The sequence below is a fragment of the Stegodyphus dumicola genome, chromosome 4, assembly GCF_044657685.1.
Source record: "Stegodyphus dumicola isolate Sdum_Otavi_A_Nest chromosome 4, ASM4465768v1".
Lineage (NCBI taxonomy): Eukaryota > Metazoa > Arthropoda > Arachnida > Araneae > Eresidae > Stegodyphus > Stegodyphus dumicola.
The window spans coordinates 25,549,840-25,577,565 of NC_140771.1; the positions used below are offsets into that span (position 1 = coordinate 25,549,840).

The window sequence follows — 27,726 nt, forward strand, 5'->3', positions numbered from 1 at the left end:
GACGCCAAGACCAGCCGTCCAGGGGCAAAACGGAAAAGACAGCAACCCGACGACTACCACTCCAAGAGGCCAGCATGCAGAGGGTGAAAAAGAAAAAGCAACGTGGACGACACTCGAAGGACACTAAGGAGACGACTGACGTCGATGAAACCTATAACGTGGGAACAGTTCTGCCAGAAGAGGATGTCGGAGTTCCAATCATCGAAAACTCAAAGATAAGTTAAAATCTTCTATAAAATTGTTTTTCTTTTGTTCCGAAATGTTATGCGTAAATACGAAGTTCTATGTTTTGACGGAAGTCAATGTGTCTCGGTTGAGACTTAGTTTTCTTTTTTTACTTTATTTAGCTAAGGCAAAAGTATTATTTTAAGTATAAAATCTAAGAACAAGCAGTTTCTGTTGGTCGAAAGACTAATTCTGTTATGTTAAAGCCAAAATTTGGCCGAAGATAAAAATAACTTCGTATTCTTGTATTAATAAGAACTTAAGTTTCAGTGCTGTCAGCTTGGCGAAGAATGAGTAAAGTAAAAATTTATTTTTTCTCTTATTCATTTTATGGGAAATTGTAAAAATCATATGTATTAGAATTTTGTAAATTTACGTAAATGCTTGAAAGTTATGTAAAAGTAGAGTTTAGTGTAGAAGCATAAAATTTTAGATGCTAAAAGTAAATTCTCAAAAGAAATGAATTCAAATTTAAGTATTAAACTGTAGATAAAATCATGCTTTAGAGCGAAAGCCTGCATGTCTAAAGATGAATGAGGGGGAATTTAGAATGAATGTGTTTTGTAGGGTTCTCCACCTACACTTGAATTTTAAGAATGTTAAAATAGCCCATCGAGTTATAGAATGTCGAGTAAGGTGTGTCTATTTGGTCGTTGAAATCTAACAAATCATTGTGGTTAGGGGAAGTGCTGCAATACTAAAACACGAATATTCCCGTTTGACACCACACATGGTGGAGAGCCAGGGTAAAGTTAAATTCATGTTTGAATACTTGAATGAATGTGAATTAAGCAGTAACTAAGGAAAATAAATCGTTCAAAAACAAAAACTTATTCAGTGTCAAGAAAGTGTAAATTATAATGTATTTAGAAAGATACTGATACTTATTCCTTCCAGATGCTGGAAGGAAGAGAACAGATTGATTGCTGAAGTCCAGGAAAGGCTGCTGTAAGAAGAGAGAGTTAAATAAGTATGTACAGAAATTTATTCTACCTTTTGTGAAAAAACAGTTTTTTATGTAAACGAGGCTCTTAAACTTTATTTCAGAATTGTGGAAACTTTTCAACAGGTCGTTTCTAGGACCTGCTTCCAAGTTTACCAAATTCTGGCAGCGGCAAATGTAGGGTTTATATTTATTTTAACTAACATTTATTTTAAGTTTAAACTATCTTTCCTGTCAAGCCTTACTTTCACCTGGAATTGCCAATGCCAGAGTATGTAAATTTTAGTAGAACGCGCAAGGATTCAAATTGTCAGCGGAAGTATTTTGAGTTAAATAGAAGGGAAACGAGTTCGAAAGTGTGCTTTCTTGCTTCACGAGCGTGGAGGTGGCTAGTTAGAAATTGAAGAACCACGCGTTTCGGCCTGTGTGCTTGCCTCGGCAGATTGTTGAATTTTTCAACGTAATATTCAGAAATTTGCTGAATTGTCAGCGGTATTTCAGAACGCGGTTAGGTTAGTTACGTGTAGAGAGCCTCGTAGTTAGTCACTTGTTATTATTCTTTTTTGAGTTTCTTATTTTTATTTCACTGCCGGGTCGGCGTAGTTTGTGAGCGTCAAGAGCACGCATCTGTTATTTCTAAAGTTGAATAAAAAGGGATTTAAACCCTTCTCAGGACTTTGTATACTTTCCAGTTCATAGCAGTCACCACTATTGTTGCGTGCAGGTTGGAAGCGCGCAACATTACAAGCTGTTAAATACAAACAAAATTGTTTCACAAGAATATAGTAAAGTTGTATAGTCAACTCAAGTGTAGGATGAACCAGATTCTGTCTAGAAAAATTTTAGTTTATTGTAGAGGAGTGGAAAAATAATTATCACAAATCATCAGTGTAGAACAAAATTGTCTACGGAAGGTACAAAACAAAACAAAACAAAAAAAAAAAAAAAAAAAAAAAAAAAAAAAGGCGTGTAATTACAGCAGTGATAACAGATGATGCCATAATAAGTGACAGTTGTTTAGTTACATATTCTTAACTGTACATAATTTAGTAGGCGTAATTGGATTGCTAAATCATTCGTTAAAAGTAAATTGATCAACCGTAAAAATAAATCAGGTATTGTTTTATTAATTTTATGTAATGGCATTTGTAGCTTAATATCTTTATATCTAATAGTATCTATTTTTTAATTACATAAAATTGAATAGTTCTATATGTAAACGGATTTTGTTATGATAAAAAATACTGACTTGTGAATGTACAAAATGTACTTGTGAATGTACAACTGCATAAGAAGCATAATTTTTTCTGAATTTTATGGAAATGGAGGCAGTGGAAAATCACGCCGATATTTCGTTCCTTGATAAAAATTTTGTTCATGAACGCCAGTGTAACCTATTCGGTCCGTACTGCCTAAATACAATAAGAAAATATGTATAATCAAAATTATTTTATCATTGAGTAAAGGTACCATAAATTGCATTCGATACTAATATTCTTTCCTTTGATTTTATTTCTTGTCGAGTTTGAAGTAAAGGACTCTGAATTTTATGTTAGTTTACAATATCAAAAATTAAGAAATACTTTTGAAGAATCCTATAACACATCAGAGATCACATATCTATATGACTCAGAAATAGATAACTACATTTACTCGGCCACTCAGGCTGATATGGTCTATCTGTAGTGGATCAGCAGTCGAATCAAGAATAAAAGTAAAGTTTTATATGACTCTGTAAGATAATCATATCCATAGAGTACCAAATTTCTATATAGCTTTGGTCTTCTGCGGAGGTGATTATCTTATTATAAATGCAAAAGGATAGGTATACGACTTATATGCTGGAGTTGACAAGAAAATGGAAAAAAATATCTTTGTGGTCATTGTTGTAATTAATTATATAAATAAATGAATGGAGAAAAAGAAAGTTTTATTATAGTTGTCCAATTTTAAGAGTAGTACGAATTAAGCTATATGTGGTACGACTTAGAATTTTGGTTGTCTAAGTCGTATTAAGTTCGTGCTCATAAGTTTTATTAATTTTATCCATGAGTATGGAATTTTACTGTAATAAATATCAGCAAAGACAACACAAGATTTTATTACTACATATAACTGTTATTTTTATTTTTATTTTATTTATTTTTCTTTGTAGATCCTACAGTTTACATCTATTCTTTCTTAGAGGGAACGATATTGATAAATGCATAACATAAACAAACAAACAAAAATACAACAAATTTTACAAAAATATTAAAGAAACGCACAAAAATGCATAAGACGATAAGCAAATGTTGAATTTAATGACAGCTGTTATTAGAGAATGAAATGTAATAATGCGAAATCTAGAGAAAATAATTCAGATTGTAAGACAGCTACTATTACTTAATTGTATAATCGTCATCATTATCTTGCAGTTAATTATCACTTTTTTCTTGAAAAGTACTTATCATTGTTATAACTTTCAAAACGAATCTCGAAACTTCAGAAAACTGAAATGGATATTTCATTCTGTCTTCAACTGCAGTCAATGCATGGCAGAAAAATTAAATTCCAGGAAGATTTAATTATATGAATAATTCACCTCACTAGAAAATTCTCCAGGAATGGGAATCTTATTAGCTTTAATTTAGTGGATAACGAAGATATTTGCTATTACTACTTTTATTTCAGTCTTGTCTTCAAACGTCGTCTGTGATAACTTCAAAAATTAATTCATAAGGAGAGTACTATTGATTTGTTCTCTGCTGAATTTGTAAATATAGTCGATTCCACTTAATTAAAACAGAACGGGATCTTTCCATTTCGTCTCAGTTAATAGAAGTTATTTCTTTTCCACTACGAGAAGGAACAACTTTATATTTCACCAACCTGTATTTATTAAAAGAATTATGCAAATTTATTGCATAATTCTTTTAAAATGGAAAATACATAAAGCGAGATTAACCAGTCTTCACTTAACCGACAACCGACAATAACAATTTAACAGAAATGGTTGTGAAAAGTAACAGATCATTTAATGAGTCTCAAAACAGGTTATTTAAATTTTGTAATGGCTTTAAAAATGTTTATGAAGCTTTTTAAATCTTGTTATATTACGTTACACTACATTGCACTATCAGGGAATTTATCATTATCCGAGCTTGCAAATATCGCCATTTCACGAAATGTGAGAATTTTAATTTATCTTGCACAGAGTTTTATAAATTGCCATTCTATGAGGCATATGATGGCTAATTTAGAGCATTGTCATTATATAATCTGAAGTTTCAGGTCAAAGAACTAACCAATTTTTTCCTCTGAATCTAAAATATGACGATGATTTCTATTTACGTTTACAAGTTAATGATTATACCAAAATAAAAGTGATTAATAACATGCTCATCATTCTAAATAAAAATTATGAAATTTATTATTTACTTATAAAAATTTAAAAAGAAGTTACGATTGCGTGAACATTTTGTGAAAGAAAAAAATAATAATGGTGGTTCTCTGATTTATTGAAGCATTTTAAAAATTAATTTATGCTTTAAATTAATCTTTTCTTTTTAATTGACTTGGTTTTAAATCACTTGTAACAGAACTATTTAGCCGTAATCGAACTATTTTATTGAACGCCATCTAGTGGCGAAGAGGACCAATCCAAGACAGTCGACCTCCATCCGCAAAGACGTTATATTACCCTGTCTAAGATGCCTTTGTAATTCGAATGTTTTAATGTTTCGTTTGGTATATGTTTTATTAGTCCAAATGGGCTTTGTCCCTGAAGGACTATTGTTTTCGTTTAACGATTTTGAGTTGAATTAGTATAAATATCCGTTTCACTTTTCAAACTGTTGCCACCAAATGTTAGAGTCCTGAATTATATTTGAAGAAATTAAATAATGAAAAATCTGCATAAATGTATGTCTATTTCTCGCATTGTGATAAAACAACGGTACATAGAGCCATCGAATTTTGAATGACGTAATCCTCCTGCGAATATGGGCATGTGGAAGACCAAATTTGAAATTTGGAATTTGTTTTATGATTGATTTCATATTTTGCAAAACTTTAACGAATTTTTGATTAACAAACTCAAGGATTTCAAAGCGAGAAATGGCAACAGTCTATAGGGAAAGAAACCCTTTTTATCTTTAGCTCGCGGAACTGTGTATCGGAAATTGTGAAGATAGGTTCATTTTAAAATTATTTTGCGACATTGCTATTGAACTGAATTTTATGGTTTAAGTGCAAAGAACATGATATTTAATAAATAAAGGTAACACACAACACGTTAAAAAATCGTCCCTTTGGACGTAATTTAAAATCTGAAACCTTTCAGATTTTTTTTATGTATATTTCCTCTGCACCCATTTCTACGTGCTGTGTCAATAAATACTTTTAGAGGTAGCTGGCGTTTGTTTACTGAGGAACGGCTATACTGGCGCTCAACGAATTTTGATCCCAAAATGGCGCAACAAAATGTTGAGAATTTCTGTTAAATTCAGGAGCTTATTTTTGAATTAAAACTGTCATGCCGTGCTGCTAGCACATCGAATGCACTTTCAAAGGAACAGAAAAGTTTCTTTTAAATTATTGTTTAATTTGAGTTTAAAACTCTTTTAAAGAGATTACTTATTATAAGTTGCTTCTTAAAGTAATTCCTTACTGAAATCTGATTTATTGATTTACATAAAAGTATTAAACGAAAGCAAACGGCTTTCTGTTACTAGACAGTTATTTCTGAACTGTGTTTGGTTTGGTATTTTAAAATGTTAATACGTATATTAAATTAACTTGTGGATATTGTTACCATACTGAATGCATATTTTGACGATAAAGTTTTGAATACGTTCATGGACGTTTTTCAATAGAATTTATTAGTTCCGATCCTAATTTACAGCAGCAGATGTTTTAGTTATGTTTTTGTGACTATGGCCGCGGAATGTTAGAATAGGGATGATTTATGCTGTGTTAACGTCCAATCTTTTGATTATTATTTTATTTCATTTCCTTTGGGTGCTGTTAATATTCAATAAATGTTTTATCCTACATAAAATAAAATATTGTACTTGTTGATTTATCTCTCGACGAACATTTTGAGCAAATGGTTAGAGTGTACTTTAAGAAAATACTATTGTTTTCCTTTAATGAATGTCCTGAAATATATTTCTTGAAATGAAAGAAAATAATTACAAATACAATGGAATGACTATTTATCTAAGGTTGAGTTACTGTTGAGTATTGCTTAATGTTTTGTTAAGATTAAAATTTAGAAGAATTCAGTTTAAATAAATGCTTATGATAAAACATCATTTATGTATGTTTTGCTAAGTAATAAACAAATATTTGAGCAAATTTGTCATCTTCTGAATACGAGTTGAATTTATGTAGGCATTTTATGATATTTTTACGACTCAGATATGATAACTTTGCGAAAAACATTGTTTACATTTGTAAATGCTCTTTAATAGTGGTACATAAATAAAAGTATAACATTGCTTACATGGCTGTTTAATAGTGGTGGGACAACTATTACGGGACAAAAGTTATTACGGTATAACTTTTCTCAAAATAAACGTATACTCTAAATTCTTTTTACATTTAAAATAGACAGCTTGTAGATTATATAGAACACATAAAATGTAAATTTAAATGTTTATGTTTTTAAAAACCAGTTGTTTAATTTCTCTTACCTTTGACGAATCTTTTGTGACAGTGTGCTAATTTGGTACACTTTTCTTAAAAAATACTGCATCAAACTCCTTCAAATTTTGCGTGATGGTTAAAAGCATATCATTTAAGAATAATAAGCAGGATTTTACATTTTAATTATAAGGAAAAAATATAAAAATCCCTTCTAATGGGAGAATTCTAAGGGAAATCTAATGTATTTCGTTGTGGTAGACCTCTTGCGGTAGTATAATATGGCTTAAAATGGTAATTCGCGAAAGTAAATTTTCATGCTGGCAGTTTTTAAATTTTTTTTCCCGAGAAATAAGATGGATAGCAATGATATACTTTTCAATTTTATACTTTTCCTAGGTAGTCCATCAGCGGCCGATGGGCAAGAGGGACGAACAATGATGGTTTTACTTGGTTTAAATTTTGGCCAACGGGCTGGCTGCATAACAGCTTTCGTGGTTTCCACTATGTGTGATGTGAGTATGAGCTAATTTATTTTAAAAAGGCCTGTACGAAGGTATCCCAAGCCCAGCCATTGCTTGGGTTGCATTGATCTTAATAATAATACAATCCGATCCTATATCTGTCATACAATTCCTAAATTTTTCTCATGAAATGTCTGGATTTTAGAACATTGTCATAAACTCAAAAGACAAACAAACAAATAAACAACAACAAAAACATAGAGGTCCAATTAATATTAAAGAAAAAAAATTCTCCTGCAACATCTAATTCCTTTCTGCGTCCACCGAATGGCTACCTGTACTCTGCCACGGCTGGTAACTACTTGATATTTTGACATTTTTTTAAAAGCATACTGATATTTATTTTAATAAAATCAGCATTTTTTTTACCTGGGATCACCATATAACGCCAAGAGGAAAAATGGGAAAATTTTTGAATCCCTTAATTTAGGAAGTGATTTATCCCGGGTCGCCACCCGGACAGTGTAGGGACTTCGAATTTCAAGGAGTACGCAATGAGGGAGGTGCAGGATAAGAAAGCAGGTGGGAGAGCGCGCTCCGGTTCCCGCGCAGAAAGTTTTGCTGCTCGGATGACCAACCCCGGATGAGGCACTCTGGGAACATTCCCTGCTCCCCCAAAAACAGACCAACGACACGCGCCCCTCCCAACTTTTTAATAACAAAATTTGAGCTTGAAATATCTAATTTCGGAGCTGAAAAACTCGTTAAGGTTTAAGAAATCCTCTCTTTACACCCCCTCCCACATTCTGTGAGCATTGCAGCAGGTGTGTCGCGCATCGATCGGCGCATGCGCACCAGCGATTGGTTTAAATAAGATCGTCTGCGCGAATCCGGACGGCCCAGAGTTGCGATCGGTCCGAGACCAGCTGAAAAATCTTCCCTTGTACCGGGAAAATCGCTCATAGTTACGCAATTCTAGTTCTCAAAGTGTAGAGTAAAGTAGTAGGTAGAATACATCGGGATTTTGTAAGGCAAGAGACGGTCATGGAAGAATCGAGAAAACCTAGAAAATCGAACTCCTGCAATTTCATGAGGCAGTTTCGCGATAAGAACACGAGGGAGTTGAAAAACTTGACGGCTACTCAATTCATGGAGGTTTGGAGTCACTATGACAGAGACGGTGAGTGTTCCGTTTTTCCCGCGTTTTTCCAGTTCTGTTATCCCACTTTATGTGCTTCTTACTATAAATGTGTTTTAAATATCGCAGATATTTGCTAGAAAATATCAAAGCATTAGGAGAACTTGTTGTATTTCTTTGTTATATATGTATTGTATTTTGTAGAGCTTAGCTTATTTTTATTTATCACATGCGAGGGACAGAAAACTCATGTCGTCTGATTCCAGACCTTGTTATCTTATCCGTCCGTGTTTATCTAGAAATGATCAGTTTTCAAATATCGTTTAAGTGATTCACTTTTGCACTGATAAATCTAATTTCAATCGAAATATTTGCGCAGCTGTTATAAAAGTGTGACAACTTTTAACAGAAATCATTTTTAACCGTAACAGAGACGCAAAATAGCATTCAATTAAAGAGTTCGAAATAATTTTTTATTAATTTCTTTCTTTTGAAGGTAAGTAAAGTTTTTATGGTGAGTTCATCAAATAGTGACGCGGGTCAATTGAATGAAAATTCCAATCGAATGAAAACAGATATCTGCCCCGTCAGACGGTACAACAGAGTTTAAGATCTATGAAATAATTACGTTAACTTAAATTATTAATACTTCTACATGCATTGCTTAGTTTCATTATATTTCTGTTCAGTTCTGTTTCATTTCTATATTTGCAAAAAAGGAAATTTACTTGCAACCAGTGTCTTTAAATTAACACATTTCCATTAAAATCGTTTGCTTCCATATTAACCTTTCCATATTTGCATTGAAAATTGAAACCTTTTAAAAAGTCTAAAATGATGAGATGGAAAATTTCAAAGATTGTGGCTACCTTCTAATATTTCTGTCTATCCATAATATTCTCTTTTTTGATACGAAAATAATTCTGGTAAATGTTATAGTTCATATAAAAAAAGGGAAAAAAATTGTGAAAAGTATCAGATTTTAAAAGGTTGCCCAAAATGGTTTGTTAAGGTTTTTTACGCTTTCTCTAAGCTCGCAGTCTACCGGTGTTCTCTTGCATTCATAAAGTTAAGAAGGCGCCCCCCCCCCCAAAAAAAAAAGAGAGGGAAAGGGTTTACTTTTCCTTTCTTTGTCTTTTACCTTTATTAAGCATTCTTTTCTTTGCACATACGTCACACATACCCACATACAATTCAACAAAAAAATAAACAAACAAATTCAACAAAGTATTTAAAAGCTTGCAGAGCAGCATATGTTTAGAATTCCCGATGCAGTATTCAGTATTGGCACACATTTTTATATTTTCTTCAGTGTTTTCTCAGATTATTATATCGATATTCAGTTCTCTTAGACGATTAGCGAATAAAAAATTTGTATGTTTTTGTTATTAACTTTTCACGTACTTGTCTATTAAATACAACGTTCTTCGCACTTAGGCCACATAAAATTAAATTCAACTGCAGAATCACAAAATATTTAAAAACATCATATCTGTTGAATTCCGGATAATTTGTTAGAGGTTACGATACATATTTTTATAATCGCTGCATTATTTCTTTAAAAGCTACCCTTTCGTGCGACCAGCCACCTAAAATAGTTATCATAAAAATGTATATAATGATGTTAATGAGTACAGCTAGTGTCACTTTATAAAAATATTTAATATTTCTAATTAGACATCTCATGATTTTATTGCTTGTTTATCTAAATGTTTATCTAACATTAAAAAGTAGAACTGTAATTATTGCCTTTAAATCGCCTAGTTTATTACTACAAAACTTTCCAAATTAAATATGAAAGTTAAATGGCTTTACTGAACAGCAACAACGTGGAGTTTGGAAGATAAAACTATTTTATCTCGGACCGCTACAACACACTACTATCACAGAGCCGAGCTTTTTTAATTGAAACTGAAAAATAAATATATTATATTTTTCGAATGGCAACAGTCTCGGGAACTGGAAATAAACATGTTTCATTTCGAGCAGACTGTCACTGCTCTCTTTCAAATTGTTGACTAAGTGAATCAAAAATGCATGAAAGCTTTAGAAAATATGATATAAATATTAAAAAAAAAAAAAAAAATCTGAAATGTTTCAGATTTTAAATTACGTCCAAAGGGGCGTTTTTTAACATTTTGTGTGTTACCTTTCTTTATTAAATATCATGTTCCTCGCACTTAAACCATAAGATCCAGTGAAACAGCAATATCGCAAAATAGTTTTAAAACGAGCATATCTTTAGAATTTCCGATACAGAGACTCACGCGCTGGAGATAAAAATGTTTTTTCTGCACAACGTTGCCATTGCTCGCTTTGAAATCCTTGAGTTTGTTAATCAAAAATTCGTCAAAGTTTTAAAAAATAGGAAATCGATCATAAAACAAATTTCAAATTTCAAATTTGGTCTTCCACATGCTCATATTCGTTGGAGGATTACGTTATTCAAAATTCGATGACTCTATGTACCGTTATTTTATGACAATGTGAGAAATATACATACATTTACGCAGATTTTCATTATTTAATTTCTTCAAATATAATGCAGGACTCTAACATTTTATGGCAACAGTTTGAAAAGTGAACCGACATTTATCCGTCCGACGCAAAATGCCAAAACGAAACTAATAGTCCTTCGGGATTCAAATCCCTTTGGACTAAAAAGAAAAAGAATCTGAAAGGGCTTTTTCTTAACGTTTTGTGTGTTACCTTTGTTTATTAAATACCATGTTCTTCGCACTTAGACCACGTAAAATTCATTTCAACAGCAATATCACAAAATATTTCGAAACAGCATATCTTTAGAATTTCCGATACAGTCTCGTGCGCTGGAGATAAAAATGTTTTTCTTGATATAGTTGGCATTGCTTGCTCTGAAATTGTTGAATTTGTAGAGACATTAGGTATTTTTTTTGGAAGCAGGGGAGATGGAAAACGAGCAAAGCCTTCGCCGAGAATCGAACCACGGACCACTGAAATACGCGTCCAGCGTGCAGACCACCACACTACGAAGGCATGCTAATGAGGCGGAAGAAACACCTTATATACTTTCCCTTTTAAAGGGAAACTGGGTTTTTAGGGGACCCAATCGCCAAATCCTGGGTGTGTAGAATCATCATCCACCACCCTTTTAGTTCGGGCGCCACTGTAGAGACATTAGGTATTTTTTGGAAGCAGGAGAGATGAAAAATTGGCAACGCCGAGAATCGGACCACGGTCCTCTGAAATACCGGCTCAGTGTGCTGACCACTACACCACGAAGGCATGCTAGGAAAGCGAGAGAAATACCTTATAAAATTGTTAATCAAGAATTCTTTACAGATTTACAAAATGCGAAACAGATAATGAAAGAAATTCGAAATTCGGGCTTCAGGTGCCCATGTTCGGGTGGAGGATTATGTTATTCAAAATTTGATGGCTCTAGGTACCGTCGTTTTTTTCACAGTGCGAGAAACATAACAACATTCATGCCGTTCTCCTTTACTAAATTTCTTTTAGGACGATAATATTTGGTAAGAACAATCTGAAAAGTGATTTAGCCTTTTATAGTGATTCAGTGTAAAATCCCATTTCAAGACAAATAGCCCTTGTGAGCTAACACTTCTTTAGGCTAATAAATTCGAAATTCAAAATCCGGGCCTGCAGATGCATGTTTTTGTGTGAAGGACTACGATATTCAAAATTGGATGGCTCTAGGTACGTTGTTTCTTCACAATGCGAGATACATAAATACATGCATGCAGATTTATCGCTATTTAATTTCTTAAAAAGCAATACATGGTGATAACATTTGGTGGCAACAATTTGAAAAGTGATTCGGACATCGAGACTAATTCATCAGTGCTGCTTTGGGGGGGGGGGAGAAAAAGTTACATTAAAAAAGTCTATTATAAAAGGCAAATAAGCTTTCTTTTTTTCATACCGTTCAAAAAAAATTGAAAGCCTTTAGATTTTAACGATGGCCCGAAAGGTATTTTTTAAAATTTTTAATATGGTTTGCCAGCAGAGATTTTCGATAGAGAGGGCCCACCTGGAATAACGAAAATTTTATAAGGATATTAGATGAATACGCTTACTAGCATGGGAATGCTATATATATATTTTGTGTACTTAAAAAGTGAAAAAATATGTAATGGAATTAATTTTATCGAAATATTTAGTTTTTTTAATTAGATATGTCATGAATTAAATGCATTTATATATAATTAAAAAAGCTAAATATTTCGATAGAATTAATGCATTTAATTTAAAAATGCATTAATTCTAAACGCATTTAATTTAAAATGCATTTAATCAAAATGCATTTTAAATTAAATGCATTTAACTGAATATGTCACGAATTAAATGCATTTTGATTTAAATCAACCAGATTAAAACATAAAAAAGTAATTTTAACAGATGAATCTCTATATATTTTATGTACTTAAAAAATGAAAAAAATATGTAATGGAATTAATTCTATCGAAATATTTAACTTTTTAAATTAGATATGTCATGAATTAAAATGCATTTTGATTTAAATAAATCAGATTAAAACATAAAAATGTAATTTTAACAGATGAATCTAATGCTTTTAAGTAGCTTAGAATGCTAATTAATAACGGATAGATTAAATCTGAACGAAGAACAAAATAATCTGTAGTAGATAGCATATGACTTCCTATTAAATTATATACATTTTTGCTGCACTTCATTTAAACGTATTTCCTCAAATTATTGTAACTTAATTAACCGAACCATCAATGCAAGTTTAAATTGGCATCAAAAACTGCAAATTTTGAAATTAATTATCCTTTTATTTGAATTCTTGTATTTTTATTCTTTTATAACGAGTATGTAGTTTTCCTAAATATAGATAAAAGAACCAGGAGACAGTATTAAAAGTTATATTTCGTTATTTGTCTAAAATAAATTTTTCTTTAAATTTGAAATTGCCCAAACATGAATACTTTTGTTATTTGAAACACTTCTGCAACTGGAAGTATATATCTGCGACCAACGACTGTGAAAATAAAAACACTTTTAAGTTAAATAGTTTTGATACTGTCGATTAAAATAAAAAAGATAGTAAAGAAAACGTAGAAAAAAAAGTAAAAAGTAACTAAACAATCTCATGTACAAAATTTCAAAGCTGAATAGCTTTTGAGTTATGCGAGAAGTATACATACGTACAGACATCACGAGGAAATTCATTTTGAATTCATTACGAATCCGTTTTATTGTAAAGAGTTCTTTATTCTACCCGTAAATGCAGACGCCAGGGAAAAAAAAATAGTTAAAATGGATTCGGAGACGGCCAAAATGGATATTTCCTTTGAAATGTAAAATCCGAAATTCTTTGTGATCACTACATTGCTTTTACTTTGTACAAGGAAGTAAAAAGGCTATCCAACACCATTTACAAAAACAAGCACTCTTAACTAGTTAACCGTTCATCCAGCTTCTACGAATCGGAGTAAATACTATGTATCATTCCAAACGGCACCATTTTGCTAGACTTTATTCTAACCCATAATTAACATGATAGAAAGATTTATCTTCCAGATATTTAACCAGACATTAAAATAATCTATTCAGATGTAGCGACGCTAACAGCTTTCTTAGAAATTACTCCATTACATTTTGCTGTTCAGTTCTTTGATAATACAGCCGACTCTCGGTTATTACAGACGACGACATCCACGTGACTCAAAATCGCAGCTAATTTAAAGACAGTTAAAAACACAGAAAAGCAAAAGAATTTACATTATAATCAAGCGAAAAATGCCACGAATAGGTTGCTGTACTTCAAACAGTTTAATATAATGAATACGTTCATTTAGTTAGGAAAATTAAATCAAAGTGTATATTCAAAACAAACTAAACATTCAGAACGAAAGAACTCTCTAAATTAAGTAAAAATAAACATCATTAGAAATGACGAATCTAAGCTATAAATGGCATTAAAGAATACGACTTACAAGAGGACATAAATAATGCATTGAATTTCAGACCGGCGTAAAAAAAATCGATTAGAACTTTTTTCTATTTATAAAATATTTTTATACTGTGGATTATGTAAAATTAAATTGCATACCGTTTTGGATAATACTCTTATGACATCATCCGCTATCAGTACTTTTACGCATGAATTTTTCTTTCCATTTTTATAGGCAGTTTGGTTTCACGCTGACGCTTTCTGTGATCGTAATTTATTTCATCATTCTGCAATAAATTAACTCGATTTTTTGTCAAGACATCATTCGTGCTTAATCGGGTTTAATTGGTTTAACGGTTAACGGTTTGGTTTATTTGATTTTGGGAAAGTATGCTAGGACTATTTGCCTAAGGGAAGAGAGGTCTTCGTTGAGGACTTTGAAACTGGCTCGTATTCACTTTACACACGGTAAAACCTATAAAACGCCCATGCAGCCATTCCGATCGCCTGGGGTTGAACTCATCGAACTACCAGTGTTTAGCGTCTTTACTGCTCGTCCGCTGGTGGGTTATTATTAAAACGTAAGAAAAGTCTTGAATTATTCCCAAATTGTTCCGCATTGTTTTATATCTAAACGGTGTATGAGTCACATTTCGCTTTCAGCTCTACTTTCTTAAATATTGACCTCAAATAAATATAGTGAACGTGAACCCTTTCAAGGCGAGCACAGGAGAAGGCATACACGTTTGTAAACGGACAGTGTCTGTGCAGCAAGGGAGCACTCTAAATATGCGGCGAGCCGAAAGTCCCCTCGAGAGAATGATGGTAGGGGAAGAGGGGTAGGAGACCGTAGGATTCGTCTTCCCCGGGGTGCTCTGTATCAGAATTGGTGGGGGGGGGCGGAACTGAGCAAAGTCGTATTGTCACCTGTATGGTGCTCAAAGCTGTTGTTAATGACAGACGCATCTTGAACTCCTTGCGACGATGAATTTCGTGGGCTTGTTTTGATGTTACCGTCAGAGATAAGAGTTAAGTCATAACATCAACAACAATAGTACTTTTGAAAAATTAAACATATTTCTGTATTGACCAAAGAATCCCTTATTCAGACTTATCCACAGAAGACAGAAACTGTTTGGAACCGTGCATAGCCGTCTTAAAAGAGAGATCACCGTATTTTAAATAGCAAAATTTCTTACAAGTTAGGAAAACACTCTCTATACTGTGGGAAAGTTCTGTAAAAATAAAATTTGAAATTATATATAATCTCTGCGTCGTAAAAAAATCAGTAAAATATTTTTTACATTTTAGAGCAAATTGCATGCGAAAAATTTCATATTTTAACGTGCAAAATTCGTAGAGTTATGAGAAAACTAATTGATTGACTGAATTCGTTTTTTCATGGTTCTCGTCAGGGAAGATTCAAAATGTGTGAGAGCAAATGTATGGTGCAGATGAGAGTAAAATCTTCTAGTTTTGACGAGCAATACCTCTTTGCTGTATAAGAAAGAAGTAAACTTAAGCATTTGTTTGTGAGTTTTATACTTGAAATTTGTTGAAGCCTTTTGCTCCATATTTGGGAAAAAACATATTTATATTTTTTTCCTCCTAGCCGTGTTTCTCTGAAAAATGTTTTCCGTGGCTCTGTTTTAAAAGATTAAATATTTGATGTAGACATCACGACTTGTTAATATTAAAAATGCTGGCTTAATTCACTATTCTTCTAAGATTTTCAATTGTAAACAAATGTCGGCCTTGTTAGGCCTAACGCCACTTAAGATTTTAAATTGTTGATAATTCTAAAACTATACCATGCAGATTAACCAAAGGCGTAAAAACCTTAAGCAGAACATAAGAACAACATAATTCAACCACTTCTAAAGCACAAAATGCATAATTTATGCTCAAAACCTTATCCAGAACGCAAGAACATCATAATTAAACCACTTTTAAAGTAAAAGATGAACAATTTGCCAACATATAAGAGTCAAAATACTGAGCTCGCCGAACTGGGTAATAGAGTGGGAATTATCCGGAATATTCGTATGTTTGGTGCGACCTATTGCAAAAAAAAAAAAAAAAAAAAAAAAAAAAAGAGAGGTGCACAACTGCATGTTATAACCATGCTATTACGTAATGGCTATCATAAAATGTTGCATTATTGCATTTGCTTTTGGGTGACGATTCAATGTAAAATATAGCATTTTATGAAATGAATATTAATAGAAGAACCAACAGTGATCTCTTTTAAAATTGATTCACTGTTATGAGCTTTTAAATTTTGAGTTTGGTATTTTAATACTCCATATTATAACCACTCAGCATTTAATTTCTTATTTGAATTTTAATCCTAGTTATAAATTATGACTTGACTTATCTGAATTCCTTAATTTATCCAAAAGACCAGACGAAAACTTATTAAAATCATGTCTAGCATCTTACACCACGATTTCTATGAAATCCTAACAATTTACTTATTGTGGCTTATCAGTGATCGGATGGATGAAAACGCTAAGCCCCAGAATCTTTTCCTTGTTCCGTTCTGGGTGAAATGGTTTGGATTAATTAATTCAATTTCATGTTTTTTATGCAGTACAAGTACATTTAGAAAGTGGGTATGTCACCAGAATTTCACCATTGTCAAACAAGTACAGTCGCACAGCATTAACCGTGCAGTTCGGCCTCAATTTTGAGAGAGAATTCCCGGGGAGGTCTTGCGAGGGACTACCACCCCTGTTTCCCTACCACCAACTGCTTGAGAGGACTTTCGGCGAGCCGTGTATTTTGATACCTTCTTGCCGCACAGACACTGTATGCTTACAAACATCCATGCTTTATCCGGGATTCAAAACTCGATCCATCCATCAGTACGGCAATCAGGGTCCCCAACGACTACACCGGGTGGGCGGCTGGAATGAGTACAACAGTTAATTTTTCCTACGAACTGTTGTCATCATTTCATATTGGCAGTCATCTGTATTTTGTTTTTGAACTTGATTATCATGTTGCGCTATAAATCGTTGGAAAGATAATTATTGAAAACGGGAATTACTACAATTAATCAAAAACATCTTGCACTCTTCAAACAATTATGTTTTTGCAAGCATAACGCATAATAGGATTTTATGTCAATATATTACGAATGGGTTGTCTAAGACATTTTTTGATAAAGAAACGTTTGTTGCAAGCATACGCATTTGTAATAAATTGAATGCATACAGAACCGATGACAGTTGATAAAATTTCTTTTGACCAAAAGAAACACTTTACAGTTCTGGAACTTTCAGGGCGAGAGTGCAATAGTGCAAGTGCTCCGACTCAAAGACACAATAAGTTTATGGGACAGGACTTATGTTTATACTGACTATGAGCAAAGCATTCCCGAGCCACCTTGTCACCTGGTCGAATTCAACATCTCCATTAAATGCAGGTCACCAAAGTGGTTCAAAGCCACTGCAACTACACCGATGGTTACGAAGGAGAATGTGGCACCGGTAGCGGATATTGTGTTCTGCATGGCAACCAGATCTTAAACACCTGGGAAAGAAAGCTTAAGCACCACAACTCAGTGTTTCAGGCTGAACTGATTGCATTAAAAGCTGCACTTGTCTATTCACTGGAAAATAACTATTCTAGTATTTATTCAGACTCATCCTCTGGCCTTCAGGCAATCCAAGGCACATGCAGTAAAAAATCCAGTCGTCAGGTCCATACAAAAACTCTTAATAAGAACACCAAAATACTATAGGCCTGATCTCCAGTGGGTACCTGCCCACACCGGAATACTGAGTAATTAAATTGCAGATGCAATAGCCAAAAGAGCAGCAACTGATTCCCACGTTCGCACACTTGATGTGCCTCTCCCGGGTTCCTTCTTAAAAGCTGAGCTCGAGAGAGAATTACTGAAGCGTTGGCAACATCTGTGAATACCGGCAGAAGAGTTTAACAGATTTTTTCCAAAAGTCTGCCGGCTTCTAAAAAGTGGCTCGCCCCATTTCACTCATTTTCTAGCAGGGCATGGTCCCTTCATGACTTACCTGCATCGCTTCAGACGACGCGGAAACCACTATTGCTCATGCGGGATGGCAGGAGATCCGGACCACTATGTGTTCGTTTGCAGAGAGACTGATCTGATCACCACCATGAGAGCTCCCGACCTAAGGAGTTAACCAAGCAGGAGAATTATGGTATTTTGCAGAGAGACTTTCTGTTCACCATCGACGGAACAGCTGGCCCACTGGTGCTTTTCAGCCTGTTGGATCCCGTCGATGGAATTAAAAATAAATACATGAATAAACATAAATAAAAAGCTTAGTACTGTGTCCTCCGGGGATTGGCCACGAAACGAGGACCATTGAAGTAACAGAACATCGAAAGAAGGTGCATGGTGGGGACTGCTGAGACTAAGCGGAACACTTTTCACTATTATCGTACATGTTAGGCATACAGTTATATTAAGGATGTGCTATAAAAATCAGGTACAGATGTAAAGATGACCAAATACATTACAAATTGTGGAATACATTAACTGAGTTCTGGATTAATCATAATATTAAATATAATTAAAAAAACAAGACATTAAGTAAATTAATATATGTACAGAGCAGGCTGCTGACGGCACGGTGTCCAAAAAAAAAAAAAAAAAAAAAAAAAAAAGTCACTCCAGGTTGTCAGCAATGCTTTTAGCAATGATAGTGCAGTCTCTAATGCGGCTGAGCGCATATTTATTCTTAATTGTGTTCTTGAACCATGCCGGCATATTGATTGCAGTTGGTCTTTTTAAATGTGAATTCCCTGTGTGCGAGCAGTCAAACATATAGCGATCTGGGTCATCAGTACTGCCACAAATACATTGGTCACTGTCTCTTAGTTGAAATCTGTGAAGATAGGACATATACGGGACATGCCCTGTCAGATACTGTGTGAGGTGCGAAGAACTGCTGTTTAAATTGTGGTTAACGTTTGGTTGGAAGTCATACAGTCTTCTGCCTGTGGTGCTTGTCTCCCAGTAGTTTTGCTACTGCTTCATTACTTCGCATTTGAGAGTAGTTTTCAGATATGAGTGCGGAAGGGGTACAGCAATGCTACTCACGTGAGGTTCATTGGTTGTGCCTTTCGCAATCATATCCGCTGCTTCATTTCCTTTAATCCCCGTATGAGCTGGAACCCATTGTAGCTGAGGCCTCAGTCTTGCAGGAATCGAAATTAATAGTTTTTGTATGTCTCTGACAATGGGATGTCTACTGCGACTGCTCTGGATGGCCTGCAAGCTTGACATTGAGTCTGTGTAAGTTACTTTATACCTGCCATTGTTAGCAATGAAGTCCAGAGCTGCCTTTAGGGCTGTAAGTTCTGCCTGGAACACCGAGCTACTGGGGTGAAGCTTCTTAGCCCAGGAATGGATTATGTCGTCACCCTCCATTGCACACCAGGCACTGTCAGTCCCGAGTTCTCCTTTGGAGCCATCAGTATATACGGATTGTAATGCAAAGAGATTGCCGAACATCATCTTAGGCAGCCAGTAGCGGACTACATCTATGCATGGGCCGGAGCTACTTCGAAAAATCGCCATGGGATTGCGTAAATAATGCGCGCAAAATTTCAGACAGGCCGGAGTAATTCTCAGCTGCCATCCTCGTCACCAGCACAGTCCCCCCTATGGTCTGTACTTGTAGTGAATTTATTTTATTAAGTTAGCTTTTTCTGTTTGTACTTATCTCCTTGAAATGTAAACCTTGAATTGTGAACCTTGAATTATGTATTTTGCCTTAGTTTAGATACTATTTTTACTGTTTTATCAGTCACTCTGTTAATCGCTCATATATTGCACTTAACTCATTTATTGTTCACGTTGTGGATGCCTATTGTAATCATCTATCCATAACTCTGTAAATATAACTGAAATTGTTCTCCTCACCCGCAATGCACCCTACTTCCATCACTGCACTATCGTCTCGCCCAGCATTTGTTTGCACAGCCTCCAGCATTTGTCTTGAGCATAATATGTACCAAAGTGTGTTGTGTGGACCAAGTTAATTCCGTCAGCGGGGCTATCTCGCCGATATGTTAACTGCCCCAGTGGATCGGCTGCCTCGCTGTATATGAAAAGAACAAGAAAGTTCTGGAACTTTCCACAAAAATACTCACACAGCTCTTCTCAGTATCAGAAAGTACAATCAGTAATTGCACTTCAAGTTACTAAGAACGTTAAACAGAGGGGAATGCAAAGCGCATCTAAAGAGTGAAGTCGCACGAAGATCTCTTCTAAAAGGTGAAGTCGCACGATCTCTCCGAAGTCTACTCTGAAGTGAAAAAAACTGAGAAATGAAGCTCTCTACGGAATTACATAGTTTTACCCATGGAAGAAGTAGTTAAGTAAAAGGATGGGGCTCTAACTGGTTTTCCACATACACTGCTTTGAAGCAGTGACGATCCCTTCGTGGAGACCAAAACATTCAGTGACTTACCATTAAGATCAATGGGTTTTGATAGGATCGGAAACATTTTGTAATTGCGTCGTAAATATACGTATATATATATATATTTTTTTTTTCTAGAATATATCAGAGTCCTAAGTATGTGAAAAGAATACATATTTAAACAAGATTTCATTTTGAAAAAACTTAAATGCTATACTTTTCCCAAAACGGTTTGCTCAGAACAGTTTAAGGTGAATGAAATATTTTCACAAGTTTTCATTAATTACATTAGAAAAAACGTTTTCAGGTTAGGTTAGGTTATTTAATTACGGCAAAGCCTCGAGGACTATCTGCCTAAGGGGAGGGATGCCTTCGTGGAGGACTTTCTAAGGGAGGCTCGTCTACACATAACACATGGGGAAAACCACGAAAACACCCATGCAGCCAGCCCGTTCATGGGATTCGAACCTCGGACCGGACTACCAGTGTTCAGCGACTTTACCGCTCGGCCGCTGGTGAGCTAAAAAAAAGTTTTAAGGTAATTCAGTTTTATTCGGTTCAGATTAAAAAATTAAAATCAAAATTTATTGTATTATTAATATTAAAATTACGCATTATTTCTTTTCTCTTTGCAGAGCTTCATCCTAAAATACTTTCTCAAATACCAGACGGTTTTTTTAGCTTCTGAAGCATCTTTTAAATCGAAACTCTGCGTCAATTTATAATTAATGCTCTATTCAGTTTATTTAAAATTAGAGCACCTTTTATTTTAATAGTGCAATACGTTAAATATTGGTGCTAATTTTCATATACTTAACCTTCTATGTATATTTCTGAAAGGGAATGAAAAAAAGAATTCTTTTTCAAATAGTATTTAAAACTTGTAGCTGAGTTATTATAAAATGAAAGGAAATAATTTAAAACTTATCAGATTTTTTTTACCCTTAATTTTAACGATACATATTATAAAACTCTTCATTACAAGGGACCGGACCAAAATGTCGCCAAATGATCGCCAAGTTTGGCACTTTTCGACCGTTTATCGCCCATTAAAATGACGAAAATAAGTCGCCAAAACCATCGCCAGCTTGGCTATATCATGCCAATTTAGCGAGTTAGCCATTTGCCTTAATGTTAAATAGACTTGCCTCTGTACTCAAATAATAAAGTAACAGGTTTCGCAAAATATGATCAAAATGTTCACAGTTAAAAAAAAATCTTAGACTTTAAGCAAACGATTAACATACATGCAGAAGATAAATAAAAAATTATTATGATTGCATATATTAATTGAATATTGACGACGTATCGTTAGTTGTCACGACGTTCTTCCGTTACCGATTTTATTTGTAACGGCCAGGATGTTATTGATAACTGAAAACTATAAGACCTGTGTAAAAGAGAATGTTATAAAATTTGGATAAAAAAAAATCCGTCTTAATAATAAACTTTAGCTTTGAGGGCAACTGAAGTATGTTCCTTCATCTAAAGTCAGTTCTATTATTCTAAAATTGTTGTTAGGCCTAATTTTGCAATGAAACATCTTCAAGGCATTAAGAAGCGTTTCCTCCCAAGCAACAGAAATCTATTACCAATTCATACAGCGCAAGATATTTAATTTATTTTCCGAGCTCATATAACAAGTACGTTATTTAGCACTGTAACAGAATGAATCAATTAAAAAATCTACTCGTGCTTCTGCGTTTATTGATATTTTTCCATAACTATTGTAATGGATTTTGCCGCTTATGAACTATTTCTTCTATGCATGGATTTTCAACAAAAAATTATATCAAATGGTATAATCCTTTGATAAAACGGAAAGAAACAATTTATTATTGAATAACAAAAGGTTTCCAGAAGCTTTCAATCTTTTCTTTTCCAGCATTAGACTAATCTTAATGAAAGCTCTTTCAGATAGGAAACATCTACATCAAGTTCCAACCCCATGCACGCGAGTTTCGCATTTGAGGATTTTTTAAAAATGTAAATTAAGAACAAATGGAGAGCGCTGATAGAATATTAATTGTGCAAGAATTTATTTCGAAGAAGATTTGGATGTACAGAGTTTGCGCAAATCCAGAAACTTCTATACTTTTGTTTGCGAAGAGCTATGTTTCCTAGTTTAATGTGAAGAGAATGTTGGATTCTAAACAACAGAAACGTTGCAGTTCTTCTTACACATTTAACGGTTTCTGATTTATTATAATCAACTGATGCTTTCTCAAATGCTTACATGATAGAATACCGGCTAGGAATCTTTTATAAATAAAGCACTATGTTTCATAATACACGTCGTAAAATCATCTAATATAAGCTGGCTATTCAAATTGAAATACAATAAAATCTCAATTAACACAGGTTTTGTACAATTCCAGGTAAATCGGCCCTTCCAGATGATTTTTATCTTTTACCAAGATGGCCGTTTTTTTAGACTGTTAAATGCTGATGTTTATATATGGTCTAAGACTGTGTTTCTCAATCCGATTTACTCGTATTACCGGTAAAATATTTCTATTTTTTATCGCGGACCGGTAAGATTAGTACTTTGGACTATTGGCATAGTCTTTAGATATACAAAATTTGTGGAACTAGAACAACTGGAAGGACTGGCGAATAATGTTGCGGACCAGCACGGTCCGCAGACTGGCGGTTGAGATATACTGGTCTAAGAAATATTGACGACTATCACAGATGAGTCTTAGATGGTTGCTTTAGGGAAGTGACCGAGAGAGAGAGAGAGAGAGTTGTATTTTCTTTTATCAATCTGTTTAAATCAATGAATCTGAAAATCAATCATTTTAATTTCTTTTTTTTAAATAATTTTATTATTATTATTATTTAATTATTATTTTAAATAATTTTATTGTTATTATTTATGTGACATCAGTTTTTAGAAGTTAAATATTTAGGCACGAAATTAAATTTTCTCTGTTATATTACGGAAATTTCTTATTATTTTGCAGACTTATAATTGGCAGCGATGATTTAAGTATACATTCATAAGCGACAATTAAGTTAATTTCTTAATAGTTAAGTTTTTAGCTTTTATGCTTTTGTTTTCTTTTCGTATTTCGTTCGTGCAGTCTATAAATTCAAGACCAAAGTTTAGTTACGCGAGCATGAATTTTAAATAGACCAATTCATAACTGTAATTTATGACTAGCTATAACTGCTTTTTGCTCCAAAAAATTGCTCGTTGTTTTGGAATTCCCCTCACTACGCTGCTATTGACTGCTAATTTCGAGTTCATTGTCAAATAAAAGGCAGAGTTTGAGTTTCTACATTTAGAGCTAGATTACCTCTTCATGATTGCCAGATTAAGCTATTGAATTGCAATTATTATTTGTCCTAGGCCAGCTCTTTGTAAATGCCAACAAGCTAGCAGTTCTTCTGTTCTGCATAAAAATGGTATAAAACAACAGTTGTTGCATAATGTTCTTGAAACATTTAGATAAAATATTTTCTTAAATTATTAACGGAACGCTGCATTCAGCAAAGTACCTTAGATATATCAGATAAATGATAGATATTATTCATTTTGGATTGCAGCAATATCTGTTTTTATCGAACGCTATGTTATCGAAACTGAAAGCTGTAAGAATTTAGCATCAGATGCACATATCCTTACATTCATTGATTCAAAGAGGTTTCAAGTGCATATTGTATACCTTCTTGAGGAGAAACCTGCACACTGCGCGAAAAAAAAAAAAAAAAAAAAAAAAAAAGCACAGTTCTATATCTTCCGTTCTACTGTGTCGACTGACAAAATTCCAATCGCGTTTTCATGTGTCGAAAGCGTGACTTAGGATATATATTAGAGTTATATATAGCATTGTTCTAACATAGGTATTTTGCCAAAAAATCGACTTCTTCTGAAATAACATACCAATTTTTTTTCATATATCGATTCTACGACTCAAATTATGCCCAGATATTAAATTTTGTAAAATTTGGTGCGAAATTTACGAAGAAATTAAAAAATTGGTACTTTTCCGTTTTGCCGGCGCAAACGATAAAGTCGCCAATAATGGTACAACCGATGGCAAACGGAATACCTTCGCTGGCAACCTTTTACGCTTCATTTTCAAAACAAGTTGCAGCCATTCTTTCAATACTGGCATACAATTACATAGAATTTTTGCAAGATGGTTCAATTTTATGCCCTAAGACCATTTCCGGTAATTAAGTCAATTAGGATGCAATCACACCGCTCATCGGAAGGAGAAAATATAAAAAAGGCAAAATCAAGGTTTAAATTCATCCATTCTAATGAGAATGCACTAGCGAAGTAAAGCAGTGCGGTTTTACATAATTTCCGAGTAAGCTATTCGTACGAATTGAAATAATTCTTGCATTTAAACTAACTTGTATTCCAAATCAAGATTTAACTTGAAATTAATGTAAATCATTAATGGGAGAATTAGATTTTTGTAGCGTAGTTTACGTGAGATGAGATCACTTGGGGGTCACGTGATAAGAACTGGCGAATCGGGATGTTGAACCATGAAAGATAGTAAATTCTTAAATTAATGTCTTTTTACGAATTTATTGTCTTTATTTATTGGCTTTTTACAAAATTTTAAACCATATTAAAATGTTTATGCCTTCACAATAAAAAAAAATTCTTAGAATTAACATTTTTTATGTGTATACTGTATGTTGTCGCCAACAAAGTCTGCTTGGTGAGATTTGCGCCGGCGAAACGGAAAAGTACCAAAAAATTTATCTTGGCACAATTTTTTTCAGTTTTCGCCAAGAATAATTCACTTGGCGAACTTGTTAATATATGGCAATCCATTTTCCTTTCCCTTCCATTATGCCGGAGCGGAAAAAAAGGCACCTCGTTCCTACCTTTTTACATCGTGCATGAGCGGAAAAAAAATTACATCGTTTCTACTTCCGAATAATTTTAGTAAAGTGTCTAAGACACATTTGATGTTTGATCGCTTTCAACAAATATGCCAAATTTCAAAACGCGTCAATATATAAATTCACGTATATCTTCGGAAATTTTGAATAAAAAAATGTTATTTTTTGCATGTGTGCTTAGGAATACGTCTACTTTAACATGATGATAAAAATTTTATAGAGTATAATTCAAAAATGTTTTTCAAAAATTTATAAAAATTATTTAAAAATACAAATTTTAAAAACAAATCATAAAATATGGACGAATTTTATTTGGAATGAACCTAAATTTCGAAATGTAAAAGGAAGAATCAAATACGTTTAATAAAAAAAGAGGGATTAATAAATATATAACGAACTGAATTAACATTGAGGAGCTAAAATTTTGAGAACTAATTTTTTAAAAAAACTACTCGTGCGTTTTTTTACGAAACTTGGTAGTTTGGCGTTATTTGAGTCGTAGAATCAAAATATGGAAAAATAAATTGGAATGTTATTTAAGAAAAAGTGCGATTTTGTGTCAAAATACCTATATTTGAACAATGCTATATATAAATCTTGGTAGTAGGCACCAACGATATTTGCTCAGCACCTATTAACGGCGTCTTTGTTACAGGAGGTGTTGGTCTTATGATTGTGTAGAGGTTTGTCGAGAGGGAGGATAATACGCTCTGAAATTTGTTCGAGTGTATGAATGAAGTTTTTATAATAAAGATATTTCGATCTGTTTATTACCTGTTTAATAATTTAAAAATAATCTCTATGTACCATATTTAAAGTTATAACCCTCCACTTTCAGTTTCTTTATACGATTTCTTTCCCCAAACTAGTCCTAAATTTTCCCCATTTTATTTTCAATCAGACGTGCACCTCTTGGCACATTAAGTTTACAATGCAGTTAAGTGCACTTGTCTAGGACACCATTGCTTGGTCGTAAATGCGGATCCTCAAAAGCGGGAACTCAGTTACATTAGCCTGATTTACACGTAATGTGTTTTCCGACGGTTTTATAGGAGCATTAAACATCCGAAACAGGATTTGTTTTCAATTTGCGAAGGAGATCTTCGATAGGTAAAACACAAAGCTATTGGTAATCAGGTACTATACGGCTTTTCATTACAACAATTGTAACAGTATGTTGTTTATCAGTGTAACGGGCTAAACTAGTTGGAAGAAATACGTATTTTTGTGTTAATATTCTTAAAATATTTTTTTAATGATTTTCGATGATAACAAGTCACTCTGTTAGTTACATAAATAAAGTATTTCCTGCCTTAAATTATATATTGCAGATATAGAATTTCTTTCCAACAGTATTTTGTTGTCTCTGTAAGAAAAATAAATCCCAATCATGAAAATAAAATTGTGTAACAATATAGACCAAAATAGTTTAAATTCAATTATATATCGCAGCTATGACCTTTACTTACAGACTGAGCCCATGAAAGGTCCTACGTAGTTTTCATTTTAAAAGCCGTTATAGTCACTTGCTTTAAAGTAGATATTTCAAGGCCATCCGATCCTCGCCATTAGTTCAGGTCAACCTTCGCGCAACTTTTAATAAAGCATGCTTAATGGAAACGAGGTAGAAAAAAAAGCAATTAGGAACTCGAATATCCCCCACAGCTGTCGTTACCATAGTTACGAGGCAAGCCGGGCGGGAGAAAATGACCACGAAGTGCCTATTCTAAAGTAATAGATTATAAAACAGGTACTTCCAGCTACAAGGATGTTTTAAATGATAGAAATATTCACATTACAGTATTTTTAAATTATGAAATTAGTTTTGTAAAAAATTACGAAATCTGACTTCAGTGATTCCTCCGGTCTACCTAGTTACATTTAATAAAAACTTATACTAACTTTAAAAAAAAAAAGGTTCTGAAAGAATCATTTTAGAAAGATAACCCTCCCGCGCTCATTTTTTTTATACTCAGTTGTATTATACCAAATACGTCCCCCCCCCCCGAAAAAAAGTGCAAGAAATTTTCTAAATTTACATTATTTCTCTGGTAATATTTATAAATGTTGATTTCCCAATATGCTTCGAGAAATGTTTTTATTAGTCGAAAATTTTCGCA

At 33.6% G+C, this 27,726-nt stretch overlaps 1 protein-coding gene across 2 annotated transcripts in view; it reads left to right on the forward strand.

Annotated features, from left to right (window-relative positions):
- The first annotated feature begins 8,139 nt into the window (after positions 1-8,139).
- Positions 8,140-27,726, forward strand: part of Cbp53E (Calbindin 53E) — a 479,040-nt gene continuing 459,453 nt past the window's right edge. Inside the window, exon 1 of one of the 2 annotated variants that reach the window (XM_085814625.1) lies at positions 8,140-8,440. In XM_085814625.1, coding sequence (XP_085670751.1) covers positions 8,305-8,440 — 136 coding nt within the window. In that variant the 5' untranslated portion in view covers positions 8,140-8,304. The remainder of the gene's footprint in view (positions 8,441-27,726) is intronic. The other variant, XM_085814624.1, reaches the window with a different exon arrangement.